The sequence below is a fragment of the Sus scrofa genome, chromosome 6 (assembly GCF_054392235.1).
Source record: "Sus scrofa isolate SSC_HxYL_T2T_F1_AM1 chromosome 6, Sscrofa_HxYL_maternal_Yorkshire_Landrace_v2.0, whole genome shotgun sequence".
In the NCBI taxonomy this organism is placed as follows: domain Eukaryota; kingdom Metazoa; phylum Chordata; class Mammalia; order Artiodactyla; family Suidae; genus Sus; species Sus scrofa.
In genome coordinates, this window is record NC_139388.1 from 11964056 (window position 1) to 11982583 (window position 18528).

General features: G+C 37.1%; 1 protein-coding gene across 3 annotated transcripts in view; it reads left to right on the plus strand.

The window, feature by feature from the left end:
- Positions 1-18528, plus strand: part of LOC110261267 (uncharacterized) — a 341592-nt gene that overhangs the window by 317350 nt on the left and 5714 nt on the right. For 2 of the 3 annotated variants that reach the window (XR_014805424.1, XR_014805423.1), the window contains exons 3-6: positions 629-775; positions 1656-1714; positions 9379-9474; positions 11803-11841. Coding sequence is in view for 1 of the 3 variants with exons in the window: in XM_084959556.1 (XP_084815682.1) it covers positions 629-775; positions 1656-1714; positions 9379-9409 (237 nt within the window). In the remaining 2 variants the exon portion in view is untranslated. Of the gene's footprint in view, positions 1-628; positions 776-1655; positions 1715-9378; positions 12101-18528 lie in introns of those variants that run through there. The other variant, XM_084959556.1, reaches the window with a different exon arrangement.

Sequence of the window (18528 nt, forward strand, 5' to 3'; positions counted from 1 at the left end):
GAAAATAGATAAAATAGTCTCTTTGCCTTCTGACTAGTTCAGATTATTTTATCTAGAAAATATTAGAAGGCTCTCTTTCCAACCATTGAATAAAAAAATGTTATCATTAAACACTGAATTTAGAAACTGTAAATCAATGAGTATGAAGATGGTAGAACGTATGGCTAAGTCTAGGGTCAAGAAAGGTAAGAATTTTCCTCAGGCTTAGAGAAATCTTTTTGCCCCTCTTGTCCCTTGGTAGACTGCTAAGTATGAAGTGAGCAAAAGAGAAGCCAATTGTCAATTAACACACTTTTATTGGGGCAAAGTATTCTCATACAAGTAAAAAGTAAAATGGGATCTGGGCTTGAGGCTGGGGAGTCCATCTCCCATGAAGCATGTTCTGTGATCTGCCTGCAGCCAGTATTCTCACCAGGTGAAGGGTGTCTCCCCCAACCCCAGCCCCTAAAGCCAGTAGGTGGAACATTCCAAAATCCACCGTCACCTCTGTGTGAATCCTCATGTTTTTGAGACTCTGAAGCCAGTATGAGAACCAGGAACAAGTCACCATCTCTCAGAGGTTATCTAAGTATCTGCCTAAGACTGTGAGTTTGGATTCCTACAAAATGAATCCAATTATCTCTTGCAGGAAGAAAACTATCATAAAATCCTGGGCTCTACACATCCTGAAGTCTCCCTACTTGGCAGTAACGTGATTTCATCTTTTATCTACACCCCTGGCTGGACCCACCATTCTGGGCATGATAACCTGAAATCTCATCTTCTAGCCTCACAGGTGATTAATGGGGGTAGACTTTCTTCATATGGACATATTGAAGGAGCTGTCACATTGTGTTGATTAAGAACTAAAGCCCAAGAGGCAGACCTCCAAAATTGAAAGCAAGATGGCAAAAAGCCTCCTGGAGTTTGTCAGCCAGTTCTCAGTGCTTATGTTTCCTAATAAATAAATCAGGCATGAAGATGATACTAATAGTAGTACCTACATCACAAGGTTGTTTGAAATACATGAAATTAATCTAGATAACACGGCAAAATCTAAAACTTGATCAACACACATTAGCTACTAGAATACTCTACGGGGAGATCTCTGGATGTGCCCTGTAGTAAAATTATGTTATTAAAAATGATTATGTGGTATGACTGAAAGTTACTTTACAGCAGAAATTGGGACAACTTTGTCAATCAGGTATGATAAAAAAATGAGTATTTGCACACAGTAACCAATATTCCTATTCAATGCATTTTTCACCGTCTCTGAACTAGGTGTACAGTCTTCTCAGAGGTTCAAGTTCAAGGATGGAGCCCCTGACTAGTAACGACTGCATTAAAACAAACCAACACAGGGTGAAGGTGCAGGTTTGAGAGTTCAGAGGAGGGACCCAAACCAGCCTGGCTGGCTGGGAGGTTCCAGGGAAGATTAAATTAGGAGGCAACTGGCAGGCTATGTTTTCTTAGTTGGTAGATTAGTTTTCTATCACTGGCATCACAAATTACGACACAATCTGGGGCTTAAAGCAATGTAAATGTATTGTTTTAAATTTGCGGAAGTCAGAAATCTGAAATGGGTCTCCGTAAACAAAGTCACTGTGTTGGCAGGGTTGTGTTCTTTCCTTCTTGAGGCTCTAGGGGAGAATGCATCCTCTTGTCTTTTCCAGGCTAGACACCACCCACAGTCCTTGGTTCCTAGCCGCTTCCATCTTCACAGCCAGCAACTGTAAGTAGAGTCCTTCTTCCATCACACTGCATCCCTTTTACCTACTGTCAGCCTCCATTTTCCAGTGTAAAGACACCCCTTGATACTCTGTTGTGGCCACCAGGATAATCCACATTATAAGGTCAGCTGGTTAGCAACTGACATGGTCATCTTCGGGAGATTTTACCCCTGAAGGCTGTTAATAAGGAACAAAATGGGAAAGAAAGAAATGCAACACCGAAGACTGACAATGTTTAATATATGGTGATACAAAGGGAAAAAAATACCCTCCCACCTATCATACTCAAACACATGGAGGAAACTACATAGCAAGGCTTTTGAAGATGAGCGGCTTAAATTTTCTCCGGTAAGTTAGTATTAGTGGAATGCATCCTTGTTCCTCTTTGAGAGAACCAGAGTGTAATGAAAGCATCTGATCATCTGATAGTTTGCAAAATAAATGGGGGGAATTGAGGCATGATTTCATCTTTGCTCTGCATAGATTTTGTTTACATTCTGTCAGCGGGAATTTGCAAGCCTTGTGGGTTTTGTTTGTTTACTGTCCATCATTCTTATAAAAAAAATCAGCTGCCATGTCATCAATGAAGTCAGTCTAACCAAGAAGAAGGTGGTATTGGTTATATTCAAGCTTCTCCTACTCTTGATTTTGCTTTATAGTTTTTAAAAAATCAAGCAGGACCTGGAGTGTGTTAAATACTAGTTCATGAGTCTTCCACAATCCTCAATTCCAGTCTTAAATATAAATTGCCCTTAATATTTGGTATGCATCTTTCCAAGCATTTTTTTTTAAGGCATACCCATGTACCCATTAACTGATCAGGATGAAAATATAGTTTGTTCTGAAGCATGGTCTGGCTGGAATGACATAATTTCAGTAGGACATTTATGTCTTTTTGGTATTTAATATGCCTTTCCAGGAAGAAGCACTGTCCTTTTACTATATTTGAATCTCTTCTATGTACCATAGTTATCTAGTAGTTGTAAGCCTTTCCATAAAAGAACCAGAGTTTTTTTTTTTTTTTTTTTTGATTTAGCGTATTTTAATTCTTCTTCCTCTTTTTGTTTCTGTTACCTACCCATCCCTTCCTCTTGGAAACATTCTTTGCAGCATCCTAGAAGACAATGGCTCCTTGTTCTGCTTCAAGGATACAGTCATTGATAACTTCTGGCCTCCGTCTTGCTCATGTTCTCCATAGCTTTTCCTGTACTTGGGGTAAAGTTCTCCTGTTATGCCCATGATGGAGCAGGTTTCCAGAAGTCAACTGCTGGTGTTTCCTTTAGCAATTTGTGGCATTCCTACCATTTTCCCTCCATGTACCACAGGGTCATCTCTAGTAGGGACACTGCATGAATTCTAGTTCTAGAAGTAACCTCTTTGGGTGACTACTCACCAATCAAGATGGCCAGTGGTGGGGGTGGGGGCATTTCAAACCATATTGGGAACTCTAAGGTTCTGTGGGGCATCCCTGGAATAGAGGATAGGTTGGAGATAAAGGAAGCTTGCCTACTTCAGTTTACATATATTTTACTGACGATAGTAGAGTTTCACTTTGTCCTTTACCTAATTGAGGATTTGATCCATAAATAAACTATCAAAACTCACTAAATAATCTCTACACCAACAGATCTGGGAAGACCCTATAGAATCTCCTGTTTTGTGAACAAGACTTAAAATAGCTAAATTTCCTAAAACCACATACCAGTTTTGTTTCCTTAGTAAAAAAACAAAACAAACACCATGTACAGCAGAAATTATCGCAACCTTGGGAATCAGCTGTACGTCAATAAAACTTAAAAAAAATTAAATAATGGAAACCTCCAAAAAATTACATGATTCTGTGTTTCAGTAGATTTAACTGCCGTTAGTCTGATATTTGTATTATCAAAAGCACATGTACATAAAATAGTTTTATAACTAGAGCACATTTTCCTCCCTGTAAAAATTCATACCTCTTTTGGACATTCTATATATTCTTTTTCTAACAACTATTTTTCAACCGACTCTGCTTTTTCAAATAAGATTGATTTCTCCCAGTCATGGAAATCTGCCTGCTCAAAATTCCCAAGGCTAAATTTCTAAATCTATTTTCTAATTACTTTTAGTTGTGCTACACTGGAGGTGGTAGGGGAAAATCATAGGATAATTACCCAGAGTACAAGTAGCTGGATCTTTTGGCTCTGTGTGTGTGTGCGCGCGCTGATGTGTTTCTTGCCTTGCTAAAGTAGAGTAATTTCTGTGTATTTTTTTTTTCAGAATCTCTAAAATGCCTTTATGAAAGTTAAATGTTATAGGTTTTATATGTGAATCACTTGGTACAGTGCCTAGCATATAGGAAACTGCAGTGAGCTGCTAACACTGAATTGTATGCTTTCTCTGTGTCAGCCTAAGAAAGTAAATCCTTACTATCCAGTGTCAAATTAGAGTATATTTTACAAATACATATCTACTATATATGTGTATATATATTTACATACATAAATATACACATTATACATTTTATAATCATTACTGAAATAGGATGTAGAAAAACCTAAGTTGTTCCAAATTTATCCTCTTTTTTTTAATGAAAATTTAAAAAAAAATTCATGGAAGTGCATGGTTAATCTCATTGTTTAATCATGGAATATCTAATTCTAACAAAATATCAATACAAAGAAAACCATGGAGCAGCTAATATGGTACTTGGGGACCAGTAAAGCAGGGGGAAGAAAATTGAGAGTCATCTAAAAGCTAAAATTTCACCATCCAGCACCAGAGTAAACATGGCAAAATCACTCATGTCCCTCTGTCTAGATATGTGGGATGATCTTAATATTCTCAGCACACGCTCCAGGCAGCCACCATCTTAACTACCAGAAATGCAAAAGGGATGAGTCCTATTTTTATCACTCCCATTCTAATGTAATGTCATGAAGAGGGGCTCAAAAATACGTAAAGAATGTCAATGAGTTTATTTCCTCCAAATAAAAATAATTAAGCAGTAAACTTTTAAATGTTTATGTAACTTAAGTATACTTAGAAAACTATTTCCAAAATGAATAGTTAATATAATGAAGGAAGAAGCCTGGACAGTGATTCCGACCTTACTTTTTAAATCTGATTTAAAAGAGTAATTTTTTACCAAAACAGAATAATTATGAAGCAGTGTAGACTCATTAAAATACATATTAATCAAATACAGAACTGAAAGGTGCATATAGATTTATTACCAGTACAGAGTGAACTTATTTAATATTCAGAGATACGAAATAAATTCCTAAATATTATGGTTTTATTAATTTTCCTCAAGTCCTGAAAACAATTCTTGTAAAATATATTCTAATTTAAATAAATTCAGATTATAATTTCTTCTAAACATGCATTTTTACATCCCATTTATCTGGTGGCATTATATTGGTAAAGCATAGAAAGAGAGAGCCTGTAAAAACTCAAGTAAAATAAATTATATACTCATTTTCAAATAGTGAATCCCAGAATACTAGAACTAAAAAGCTTTTTAAAAACTAACCTACCCAGTCTTCCTCAGCCTTGCCTTTAGTTTCCATATGTATGAATATTTTCTTCTAATCATTTATTTTTTATCTTAAATGTAAGAGATACATACTATAATATGTAATATATATTGATATGTATTCTTTTGAGGATATATAAGAATACATATTTCTAGAAATCACCTGAGGTTTTTTTTTAATGAAATTATATAAATAATTTGTCTTCTTTCCCTCTTTTGATATTAAAATGAGACTTAGAAAGATCAACTGACTCAGCCAAGCATCTAGTCAGTCAATCAGAAATTAGGAGAAGCCCCTGAGGGATAAGGGTATTTGTTTAGTTTCTCTCTTTCCTTGGATATTTTCCCTCAAGAGGAAACTGCAATCAATTAACTATGCATAGAATCTTCTCATCAATAAAGTCACAAATAATACCTAATCTGCTGTTTTAATGCAGGATGTATTATGTTATACACAAAAGCTCATATGCATACAAAGAATAAGATACAATTTTCAGTGACACAATGCTTAACAAGATTATTATATTGGAGTCAATTCTGATGAAATATATATGAAGAAACATCTTCTGTAAGCCTACCAGGATGGCTATTGTAATCCACACTGAAAACAGATGGCACTTGCTATGATTTTTTTTTCCCAAATTGTGTTCCTTGGACCATCTTAACATACATAGTTAACTACAGTTTTATTCACAGAACCTCTCTTTTCCTCCAGAGGAACAAATCCTTTCAGTTCAGACTTAGGTTAGTGCTAAGAACTGGATTGCAACTTACCCTGTGATCTATGACAGACATGTCTTAGGATTGAATCAGATCAGAAATGATAGCGAAACACTGCAGGTTATTCCACAGACTCCTGTGTTATCTCTGCTCTCTCTACACAGTGAAGATTTATAGATGTATTAAAGGTAGGTCAGTTGATTATTTGTATTAATGAGGTCTTGATTTCACACATTCAGGAAAAAAAAGGCAGAATACTGTTTCCCAGGATGGGGCTGTTTGAAAATTAGCAATTACTTTTTTTTTTTTTAAAAAATAGAAGTATAGTAGATTTTCACTGCTGTATTAGTTTCAGGTATACAGCAAAGTAATTCAGTCACATATTTTTTGCAGAATATTTTCTGTTATACGTTATTATAAGATATTGAACATTGTTCCCTTGTTATACAGTAAATCCTTGTTACTTATTTATTGTATATGTATTAGTATGTATTTGTTAATTCCATATCCTAATTTGTCCCTCCCCCAACTCCCTTTGGTAACTCTAAATTTTTTAGATTCCACATAAAAGAAATAAAAGCAAAATACATGAGACCTAAGCAAAAACTTCTGCAAAGGAAACCATCAACAAAACCAAACCAATAACTTAAGGCATGGGAGAAAAATATTTGCAAATGATGTGACCTACAAGGAGTTAATTTCTCAAATATAGTAATAGCTCATACAACTCAGTATCAAAAAAAAAAAAAAGCAAACAATCCAATCAAAAAATAGGCAGAGACTTAAATAGACATTTCTCCAAAGAAGATACATGGATGGCCACAAGCACAAAAAAAAAATGCTCAACATGACAAATTATTGGAGAATGCAAATAAAAATCACCATGAAGTATCACTTCACACCAATTCGAATAACATCAACAAAAAGTCTACAAATAATAAATGCTGGATAGGTGTGGAGAAAAGGGAACCCTCTTACACTCTTGGTTGTAGTGTAAAGTGATACAGCCACAATGGAAAACAGTGTCAAGTTTCCTTAACTGAACAAAAAGAGCTACCCTATGATCCAGCAATCCCACTCCTGGATATGTATCTGTAAAAGATGAAAACTAATTTAAAAAAATATTACTGGAATATTACTTAGCCATAAAAAAGAATGAAATAATGACATTTGCAGCACCATAGGTAGACTGAAGAGATTATCATACTACGTAAGTCAGACAAAGAAAGCAATTACTTTTAAGAACACTGTCCACATCTTGAAACATTTTATAAAAGGAGCAAATTTGTGTGTTGGGGTGGTGGTGGTGGAGGATCTTCATGAGCGATCTTCTAGGAATGAGCAGGTGCAGGGGAACTGTCCAAAATGCCACTAGGCTCAATGCCTGGTATCCTCTGAATTCAAATTATTTTTTTTTGTTTTAATTTTTAAATTGTATATATATTTTTAATTTCCCCAATACATTATTTTTTTCCTACTGTACAGCTTGATGACCCAGTTACACATACATGTGTACATTCTTTTTTCTCATATAATGGAACATGATAATGTGAGAAAAAAGAATGTATACATCAAGTTACTTTGTATATATATTTTTGAGAATAAGCCCATACCATTGTTCTTGTTTACTTGCAGTGATACCATTTCAAATGCATCCAAGTAGTTTTTTCATCTTTCACAGGCTACCCTTGGTGAAATTGATCCAACCAGCAGGTTGTATACCAATTAAAAACCTTATTTTAGGTATATTTTCAGTCTCTCTCTGCAGTTACAATATATCTTCTGTCACAGTGCATTACATACTTTTACCTCGAGCTGCCTATAATGAAACTTTGGGGTTACTTATTTTAAGAGACGACTTTTTTTTTTAATTACTGGTATAGCTGTAGACTCATAGAATAGTAGATTCAGGTGAAAAGGCTTTATTTTAGGCTGTCAAATAGAGTAGCCCCTAGCAGCATATATATAGCTATTTAAATTTCTATTAATTTAAAATTAAATAATACTAAATATTCAGCTTTTCAGTACAGCATCCACCTTTCAAGGTGCATGTAGCTTGTGGCTGTTAGATTGGCAGTGTAGATAAAGAATATTTATATCATCACAGAACATTCCATTCATAGTCCTACACATATTATTTCTCAATGACATCCTAAGGTATATGGAGATCATATAGTTCAACCGTCATTTTCCAAATATTGTTCTTTGCCCCCAAACAAATGATTAAGTTATCATCACTCCAATCACTAAATTTTCAAGGAATCTGTGTAATTGTGAGTGGATAGTCTTGAACGTGGTTATAAAGTGGTTGGGGTTTGTCGAAAGTCTTAAAATTGGATTTTGACATGTGTTGACTTTTTAAAATCTTCTGAGGTGCATTTGAATATAATTTAAATAAGTACATACATCCATTTTTAAGAATAGATGTTCACGAATGGAAAAATGGATACGCTTGGGAGTTCCTGTGGTGATTCAGCAATAATGAACCCAATTAGTATCCATGAGGATGTGGGTTTGATCCTTGGCCTCACTCAGTGGGTTAAGGATCCGGCATTGCCATGAACTGTGGTATAGGTCACAGACGCAGCTCAGATCTGGTGTTGCTTTGTCTATGGGGTAGGCCAGAAGCTGCAGCTCTGATTTGACCCCTAGTCTTGGAACTTCCACGTGCCACAGGTGTGGCCCTGAAAAAGGCCAAAAAAAAAAAAAATGCACTAATTTAAGTACCAACCTCTCAAGATACAGAACATTTCATCATCTAAATTCCCTTGAGACCCTTTCCAGTCAAAACTATACCAAAGTCCAGCTTCAGGCAACCACTAGGCTGCTGTCAGGAGAGGTTAGATCATTATTTTCTGGAGTTCAAAGGAGTCATGTGTATTTAATGTATTCTTTTCTGTTTGGTTTGCCTCCTAGACACTTGCTCAAGTCACTTTTTTCCCAGTAGCTTTTTATCAAAATTCTTTAGAAATTTCTACATAAGATGATCATACCATTTGTAAAGACAATTTTACTACTTTACTTCTAACTGAATGCCTTTTATCTCTATCTAGACATTATTTCTTTAGCTGGAAGCTCCAGAATAATGCTGAGTAGAAATTTTAAGACTGAACATCTTGGATTGTTCCTTATGTCAGAAGGAAGTATCTAGTCTTTCAGCATATGCATGAAGTTATTTCTATAGAGTATCCATCAATGGATCATAGGAATCTGACCTTATCCAGTTGTGGGAGCTAGATAAGCAGTGCCTTTAAGTTTTTGTATCTGATTCTAGATTTTAAGTCAACAGGGCAGGAAGTTCAAGAAGGAAGATAGATATAACATGGGGTGACTGTGGACAAGATGGAACCCGCAGACATGAGCTGGAAGCTGTGGGACTAGGTCATGTGCATTAGCCTTGTTCTCAACTTCAGGGCTGTATGTGTCTTGCAGAAGCAGCTGGTGCCCTCTGTTACCGAGCTAAACATACATCTGGCCCCAAAGTCAAAGAAAATGAAAGACGATCCAGTGGAAGGAGAACAACTACAGGTCTGGTTGGTGTCCCATTCACAGAAAGACTCAAATTCCCTCTAGCTTTCACGTATCCCACACATTTGGATAAAGTGTGTTTCATTTTCATTTCATTCAGTTTTACTTGCTCCTGTGATTTCTTCTTTGACCATTTGAGAAGTTTCTTTTTTAATCTCCAAGTATTTGGAGTTTTCCAGCTATCTGTTACTGATTTCTCATTTAATTCCATCTTGTGCAGAGAGCAGATATGGCATGGCTTCTGATCTTGCGCATTTGTGAAGGTGTGTTCTGGCCCAGAATGAGGTCAGTCTTGGTGCACGTTCCCTGTGAGCTTGAGAAGAATGTGAAATCTAGAGTTGGATGAAGTCCTCTGTAGACTACATTCCAACCATTTGCTGGATGTTGTGTGGAGTTTACGATGTCCTTACTCATCTTCCGCCTGCTGGATCTGTCCGTGTCTGAGACAGGAGTGCCGAAGTCTCCAACTCTAACCGTAGATTCATCTCTTTTTCCTTGCAGCTCTATCCATTTTTGCCTCACGTAGTTTGATGTTCTGTTGTGGGCGCATACACATGGAAAATTGCTATCTTCTTCATCATGTGATATCACTTCGTCCCCATCACTTCCCTCGCTTTGAAGTATGCTCTGCCTGAAATTAATATAGCTACTCCTGCCTTCTTTTGATTAGTATAACTTTCTCTATCCACTTACTTTTCCCCTGCATATAATCTAATTTATATTAAAATGGGTTTCTTACAGACAACATATAGTCAAATCTTGTTTTTTGACCCAGTCTGACAGTTTGTCTTTTGAAGAATGTGTTTAGACCATTGACATTTAAAGTCATTATGAGATAGTTGGATAACATGTACTGTATTTGTTACTCTTTTCTATGTGTTATCCTATACTGTGTTCCTGTTTGGGGCTTCCATTCTTTCTCTTTCTTCTGTGGTTTCAACTGAGAATTTTATATCATTTCATCTTTTCAGTTATACTACTTCTTTTTTTAACTTTAGAGGGTGCCTTTGAGTTTCCAATATACATTTACAAAACCCATTTCCACTTTCAGATAACTCTATGCACTTCACAAGTAGTGTACCTTATAATGACAAAATAACCTTAATTCTTCCTCCCTTTCCTTTGTCTTGGTGATATAATTCATTTCATTTATACATAACTATACACAACATATGCATATAAGCATATATCGTCAAATACATTGTTGGCATTATTTTGAACACATTACCTTTTACCGTAAATTGATTTAGGAAAATCAAGTTTTCATTTTGCCATCAATGATTCCTCCTCTGATGCTTTTCCTTTCTGATCTGATTTTTTACTTTTCTCTGTAGAGCATCCTTTACCATTTCTTACAAAGCAGGTATAATGGCAACGAATTCACTCCGTTTCTGTTTGTCTGGGAAAGTATTTCTTACTCTCCTTTGAAGGATCGTTTCACAGGGAATAGAATTCTAGGGTGTTGGTTACGTTTTCTTTCACCATCTTACTATTTCACTCCCTCTCCTCTTACTTGTGTAGTTTCTAAGAAGCTTGATATAATTTTTTCTTTTTCGTCTTCTCCAGATGGCCTTTTTTACAAGATTTTTCTTTATATTAGATTATCTGAAGTTTGTAGGTGTTCTGCCTTGGTGTAAAAATTTTTTTTTACATGTATCCTTCTTGGTGTCCCCTGAACTTCCTGAATCTGTGGTTTGGTGTATGACAATAATTTATGGAAAATTTCAGGCATTATTGATTCAAAAACTTCCTCTGTTCCTATCTTACATCTTCTAGTGTTCCCATTATGCATATGTTAAAACTTTTGCATTTCTGTGTATCGCTTCTTTTTCTTTGTTGTTTATTTTTCCTCTTGGCTTTTAAGTTTTGGAAGCGTCTGTCCAAGTTCAGAGGCTCTTTACTCAGTTTTGTCCAGTCTGATAATGATCCCATAGAAGACATTCTTCATTTCTAGTAGTTACTGGTCTTCCGCATCTTTTTGATTCTTTCTTTGAATTTCCATCTCTCTGCTTACATCGTCCACCTGTTTTTGCATGCTTTCTCTTCTATCCATTAACACCCTTAGCATATGAATCACTGTTCTTTGGAATTCCCCATCTGATGACTCTAACATCTCTGATACACCTGGTCTGGTTCTATTGCTTGCTCTGTTTCTTCAAACAGTGTTTTTTACCTTTTAGTATTCCTTGAAATTTTTTCTTCATATCCAGGCATGAGGTACTAGGTAAAACGTATCCAGAGCTGGTTCCAGCATAGGTTTATTTTTGTGGATTTCTATTCTGTTAAGTTGTGATTTTCTATTTACATGTATCTTCAATTTTGGTGCAGCATTTTGCTCTGTGACTTCACCTCTCAGACAGATCTAAGGTGAGTTATTGATTTTTTTTTTTTTTTTGGTTTGTTCATTTTTCTTAACTTACTGTTAAAACAAAGTAAAGACTTCCAAGCTCCTAACAAGTAGGACTGGAAATTGAACTCTTTATTACAAGGTATTAAAAAATAATTCAGAGGCCATACTCTAACAAGGAAATTTTTCTAAAATCTGAGATTTAAAAAAAAAAAAATCAGTGATTTTATATCATTCTTCAAGAGCAGTTTAGTTCAACATTTTAACTCTCCCATCCCTCCTAAACAAAAATTCATTAATATGTTTACCCCCACAAAGGCATAGAGTGAAATTGCTGTAGGAGCTAGGGAATGGATATGTATAGCCTTTTTAAGCTACAAATGTTTCTTGGAGGTCCTACTATGACACAGTCTTTTAAGAACCAGACTGCAGTGGCACCAATTTGATCTCTGCCCCAGTGCAGTTGATTCAAGGATCCAGTGTTGCTGTAGCTGTAGTGTAGTTTACAGTTGCAGCCTGGATTCAGTCCCTAGCCCAGCAATTTCCATATCCTGTGGGTGCATTAAAAAGATGTTTCTTTTCGCTATGACCATAAATAACAACAAAAAGTCAACAGTGGCCTTAATCATGAACATTCCTATTTTATGGGCATTACTGGAATAAATATTGAACTTGAATGTATCTTGACTTGTTCAACTTTTCAATTGAAGAACTATTGCATTTAGTGATTAAAATTAGATTCAAATTAAAATTAGAATTTTTCCTTTTTCCTGATAACACTGTATAACATATGCTTCTCAAAATTCTATTAAAGTCATCAGTGAAGGAACCATTGAGACTACAAGAGAGCTCACTTAATTGAGAAACAAGGAGATTGGTTAGTCAAGAAAGAAATGGTGGAGTAAGAACACCATGAGCTCACCTCCTGCTACAGGCACAGTGAAATTAGAACTATTTATGGAGGAACTGAGCAGTAAAGATCTTCTTCAACTAAAGATACAAAGGCAGGTAGGAGGGGTGGAGTCACAGTATAGTCAAGACCCACATGCCTGGATGGGCAATGCAGAAATGGGAGGATAATTGCTACTGCAGGGGTTCTCCCCAAAGAGCAACAGTCCAAGCCCCACATTGAGCTCCCCAGCCCCAGGGTCCTGCACCAGGAAGATGAGCCCTAGAACATTTGACTTTGAAGGCCATTAGGGCTCATTTTTAGGAGAGCCAGAGGGCAGTGGGAAATAGCCCATTCCCAGAGGGCACACACAAAATCTCACAGACTCTGGGACCCAGGGCAGAAGCAGTAATTAGAAAGGAGCCTGGGTCAGACCCCACCTGCTGATCTTGGAGAGTTTTCTGGAAAGGAAAGAGGTAATCAGAGCTCACCCTGTGGACACAGACTCTGACAGCAACCATTTGGGGGACTTTGTTCAACCATGTGGACACTGGAGCTGGCAAGTGCTGTTTTAAAATCCTCCTAACTAACTCCCAAGCACTGAGACTCAGTCCCATACACCAGCCTATCAGCTCCAGTACCATGACACCTCATGCCAAGTAACTAGCCAGGCCAGGTCACAGTCTCACCCACCAGCAGGCACGCTCCCTTAAGAACCTCTGAGCTCACATCCACCCCGGGACAGAGCCCTATCCACCAGAGGACCCCAGCCCAGCTGACTAGAAGCCCAACACCAACTCTGGTAACTTGAACTCCTGAGAGAGCTACCCTGGGACCCAGTTCCACTCACCACAGACCCCACAGCCAGCTGTGTCAGGAACCAGCCCTGATCACCAACAGGACAGCATCAGCTCCAGGGCTGTGCAGCCCTAGATCATGGGACTTGAGTCCACCCACCAATGAACCAGGTGCTTTGTGACCCAGTCCTGCCAACCATCAGCTAGTGGCCTCCACACTAATCAAGACCTAGAAGCCAACTAGACCAGGGACCAGCTGTGCCCACCAGACCACCTACAGTAGTCAGTCTGCCACAACAGAGGCACCTGCCATGTAGGAGACACCCCTAAAGCATAAAGCTCTCATGATCAGAGGGGCGGGTCCTTCTGAGCCACATAGGACATTTCCTACCTAGTCCACTCCTCCAAGATCATGAAACAAAACTGGCCTACCTAATACATTTAAACAAAAACAGAAAATTAGGCAAAATGAGGTGACAGAGGAATGTGTTCCAAACGAACAAGATAAAAAACCCCTAAGAAGAACAAAGGGAGGTGGAGACAAGCAATCTATCTGGTGAAGAGTTCAGGGCAGTGATTATAAAGATGCTCAAAGAACTCAGGAGAAGAAGGAATGGTCACAGTGCAAAACTTAAAGAGGTAGAAAATATAGTTGAATATAATAACTGAAATAAAAAATACACCATAAGGAATCAAAAGGAGATTAAATAATGCAGAGGAATGAGTCAGTGAGCTGGGAGACAGAATAGTGGAAATCACTGAAGCTGAACAGAAAAAAAGAATAAAGAGAAATGAGGACAGGTGAAGAGACCTCTGGAATAACATTAAGCATAATAAAATTCATGTTATTGGAATACAAGGAGGAGAAGAATAAGAAAAAGGGGCAGAGAACATATTTGAAGACACAGCAGCTGAAAACTTCCCTGAGAAAGGAAACATATCCAGGTTCAGGAATCACTGAGTTCCAAACAGGATTAACTCAAAGAGGTCCATACCAAGATACATTGTAATTAAAATGGCAAAAATTAAAGAGAATATTAAAAGTAGCAAGAGAAAAGCAACAAGTTGCATACAAGAGATCTCCCCTAGGGCTATCAGCTGACTTTTCCCAGAAACTCTGCAGACCAGAAGGGAGTAGCATGATATATTTAAAGAGACAAAAGGGAAAAACCAGCAACCAAGAACACTCTACCTGACACAGCTTTCACTTAGAGTTGATGGAGAAATCAAAAGTTGTACACACAAGCAAAAGCTAAAAGAGTTCAGAACCATCAAACCAGCTTTATAAGAAATGTTGGGGGGAGGGTTCCCATAGTGGCTCAGCAAGTTACAAACCCAACTGTTATTCATAAGGATGTGGGTTAAATCCCTGGCCTTGCTTAGTGGGTTAAGGATTGCCGTGATCCGTGGTGTAGGTTGATCCTGTGTTGCTGTGGCATAGGCTAGCAGCTATATCTGATTCAACCCCTAGCCTGGTAACTTCCATGTGCCACAGATGTAGCCCTAAAAAGAAAAAAGAAAAGGAAATTAAAAAAAAGGTTAAAGGGACTTATCTATATGAAAAGGAAAAGACCACAGCAAGAAACATGAAAATTCTGGCAGGGAAAAACTCACTGGTAAGGTAAATGTATAGTGAAGATAGTAAATCAACCATATATGAAGCTAGGAGGAAGATTAAAAGATGCTCTCACTTACCATTAAATGAAAAAGAGTAAAATACCTAGGAATAAATCTAACTAAGGTAGTAAAAGACCTATATTCAGAAAACTCTAAGACACTGATGAAATAAATTGAAGATGACACAAACAGATGGAAAGATAGACCGTGTTCCTGGGTTGGAAGAATTAATAGAGTTAAGATGGCCATACTATCCAAGGCAATCTACAGACTCCATGCACACTCTATCAAAATACCAATGACATTTTTCACAGAACTAGAACAAATAATTCTAAAATTTGTATGCAAACACAAACCTGATTAGCCAAAGAAATCCTGAGAAAGAACAACAGAGCTGGAGCTATCAGGCTCCCTGACTTCAGAATATACTACAAAGCTACAGACATCAAAACACTATGGTACTGGCCCAGAAACAGACATATAGATAAATAGAACAGGATAGAAAACCCAGAAATAAACCCATACCTTTATGGTCAATTATTGTATGACATAAGAGGCAAGAATATACAATGGAGAAAAGACAGTCTCCTCAATAAGTCATGCTGGGAAAACTGGACAGGTACATGTAAAAGAATGAAATTAGAACATTCTCTAATACCACATACAAAAGTAAACTCAAAATGGATCTGTAAAACCAGGAACCATAAAACTCCTCCAAGATAACATAGGCAGAACACTCTTTTGACATAAATTGTAGCAATATTTTCTTGAATGTATCTCTCCAGGCAAAGAAAAAACAAAATAAACAAATGGGACCTCATTAAATTTAAAAGCTTTTGCATAGCAGAGGAAACCATCAACAAAAAGGTAAATTATGAGATGGGAGAAAATATTTGGAAATCGTGTGATCATTAATAGTAAGGAGTTAATATTTTAAATTGGTAAATACCTCAATATAAAAAAAAAAAGATTCAGTTAAAAAATAGGTAGAAGACCTGAATAGACATTGTTTTTCCAAAATGAAAATATGATAAAATTGCTAGTTATTAAAAAAATGCAAAATCAAAACACAATGATGTATCACCTCACCTGTCAGAATGGCTATCATCAAGTCTGCAAATAATAAAAGTTGGTGAGGATGTGGAGAAAAGGGAACCCTCCTACTGTTGGTGGTAATGTAAATTTATTGCCGCCAATACGAAAAACAATATGGAGGTTCCCCAGCAAAGTAAAAGTAGAACTACTATATAATCCAGCAATTCCACTCCTGGATATATATCCAGAAAAAAAAGTGAAAGTAGTAATAGAAAAAGATACATGCACCCTAAAGTTTTTGTTTGTTTTTAGGGCCGCACCTGTGGCACATGGAAGTTCCCAGGCTAGGGGTCCAATGGGAGCTCTAGCCACCAGCCTACTCCACGGCCATAGCAACAAGGGATCTGAGCTGCATCTGCAACCTACACCACAGCTCATGGCAATGGCAGATCCTTAACCCACTGAATGAGGCCAGGAATCAAACCTGCATCCTCATGGATCCTAGTTGGGTTCGTTAACCGCTGAGCCAGGACAACTCCACATGCACCCTAAAGTTTATGGAAATATTATTTACAATTACCAAGATATGGAAGCAAACTTCGTATCACTTAACAATTTAAAGGATAACAAAGATGTGGGGTGTGTATACTAACACATACATACATGCATACATACATACAATGGAATATTAGCCTAGAACAAGGAGAGGATTCTACCATTTAAAACAACATAGATTGACCTGGAGGGTATTATGCTTAGTGAAATAAGTCAGAGAAAGACAAATACTGTATGTTACCAGTTACATGTAGCATCTGAAAAGTAAACATGTGAATGTAACAAAACAGAAACAGACTTCCAGATAATGAGAACAAGCTAGTGGTTTCCAGTGGGAGAGAGGAGGAGGAAGCGGCAAGGTAGGGGGCAGAAGTTTAAGTAGGGGCTTAACTACAAGGATATATTGTACAGCACTGAGAATATAGTTACTTTATAATAACTTTAAATGGAGTGTATTCTATAAGAGTTTTGAATCTCTGTTTTATGCACCTGAAACTAAAATTAAAAATCAACTATTTAGGAGTTCCCATCATGGCTCCATGGTTAACCAACCCGACTAGTAGCCATGAGGACATGAGTTCGATCCCTGGCCTCACTCAGTGGGTTAAGGATCTGGTGTTGCCGTGACCTGTGGTGTAGGTCGCAGACATGGCTAAGATCTGGCATTGCTGTGGCTGTGATGGAGGCCGGCAGCTGCAGCTCCCATTCAGCCCCTAGCCTGGGAACCTCCATATGCTGCAGGTGTGGACCTAAAAAGACAAAAAAAAAAAAAAAAAAAACTATTTAAAGAAATTATCATATAAAATCCCATTCTAGAAATAATATATATATAGTTATAATAAAACTTTGAAATATTAAAGAGATATATATTTCACTTATCATAAATGTAACTTAATTTCTCTGACATCAAAATACACCTTATAGTTCATTTGATAATATTTTCTCTTTCAGTGGTAAATGAAATAATCATACAATATAGTTTTCTTATATTTGGTGTAATATGGTACAAGAAACAAGCCTTATGTGTTTTAAGAAAAAGAACAATTGAGGAACAAGGAGATTGTTAGTCAATAAAGAAATGTCTAAATATGTCTAAATAAGATTGCTAAATTATGTATAAGACTGGCTGTCTAAAGTCCAATAAATTATATTATCGATATTGTGTGGTTTACCTCTAACTTTATTGAGCTGTAAACTACTTGCACATTTATCGGTTGTGGATTGTTAATCAAATATACTGTGACCACAGAGTTACACCTCCAAGAGTTTCAGGTGAGAGCCCAGCAGAATTTTTATAAAATGCTCTGCCATAGTCATCATTAGTTTGTCTTGTTCTGGATGCAGCTCCATAGGTCACCTGTTTTCTCCACCAAGATGCCTTCTAGGTTCAGAGGGTTGCTGTAATAACTCTCATCCCCTGCACATCCTCACTGGAGGTTTATTTACAATATACAATCCAGACACACCAGGTGTAGCATACTAAAAGGATTTCCTAGGTAAGAAATCAGAATACAGCAGCCCCAGAAGACCTCCATTTATCTTCCAGCTACTAAATTCCAGCAGTATGTTTAAAGTAGGACAGAACTGCCTGAGTCGTCCCCAAAAGCAGGAGGAAACATTTGCAGACCCACCTTAACCCTTTCTTATTCATACAGACTGCAAATAATGTTTCTGTGCCTCATCTTGCCCTTTGTTTGGGGTAGTGGTAAATGAGCCATTTTTAAAAGAAAGCGAAATCCTAACTTTTATACAAATATGAAAAGAACACAGGCCATGGATTTTTATGTAACTCATTAATTCATTAGCAAGCCAGC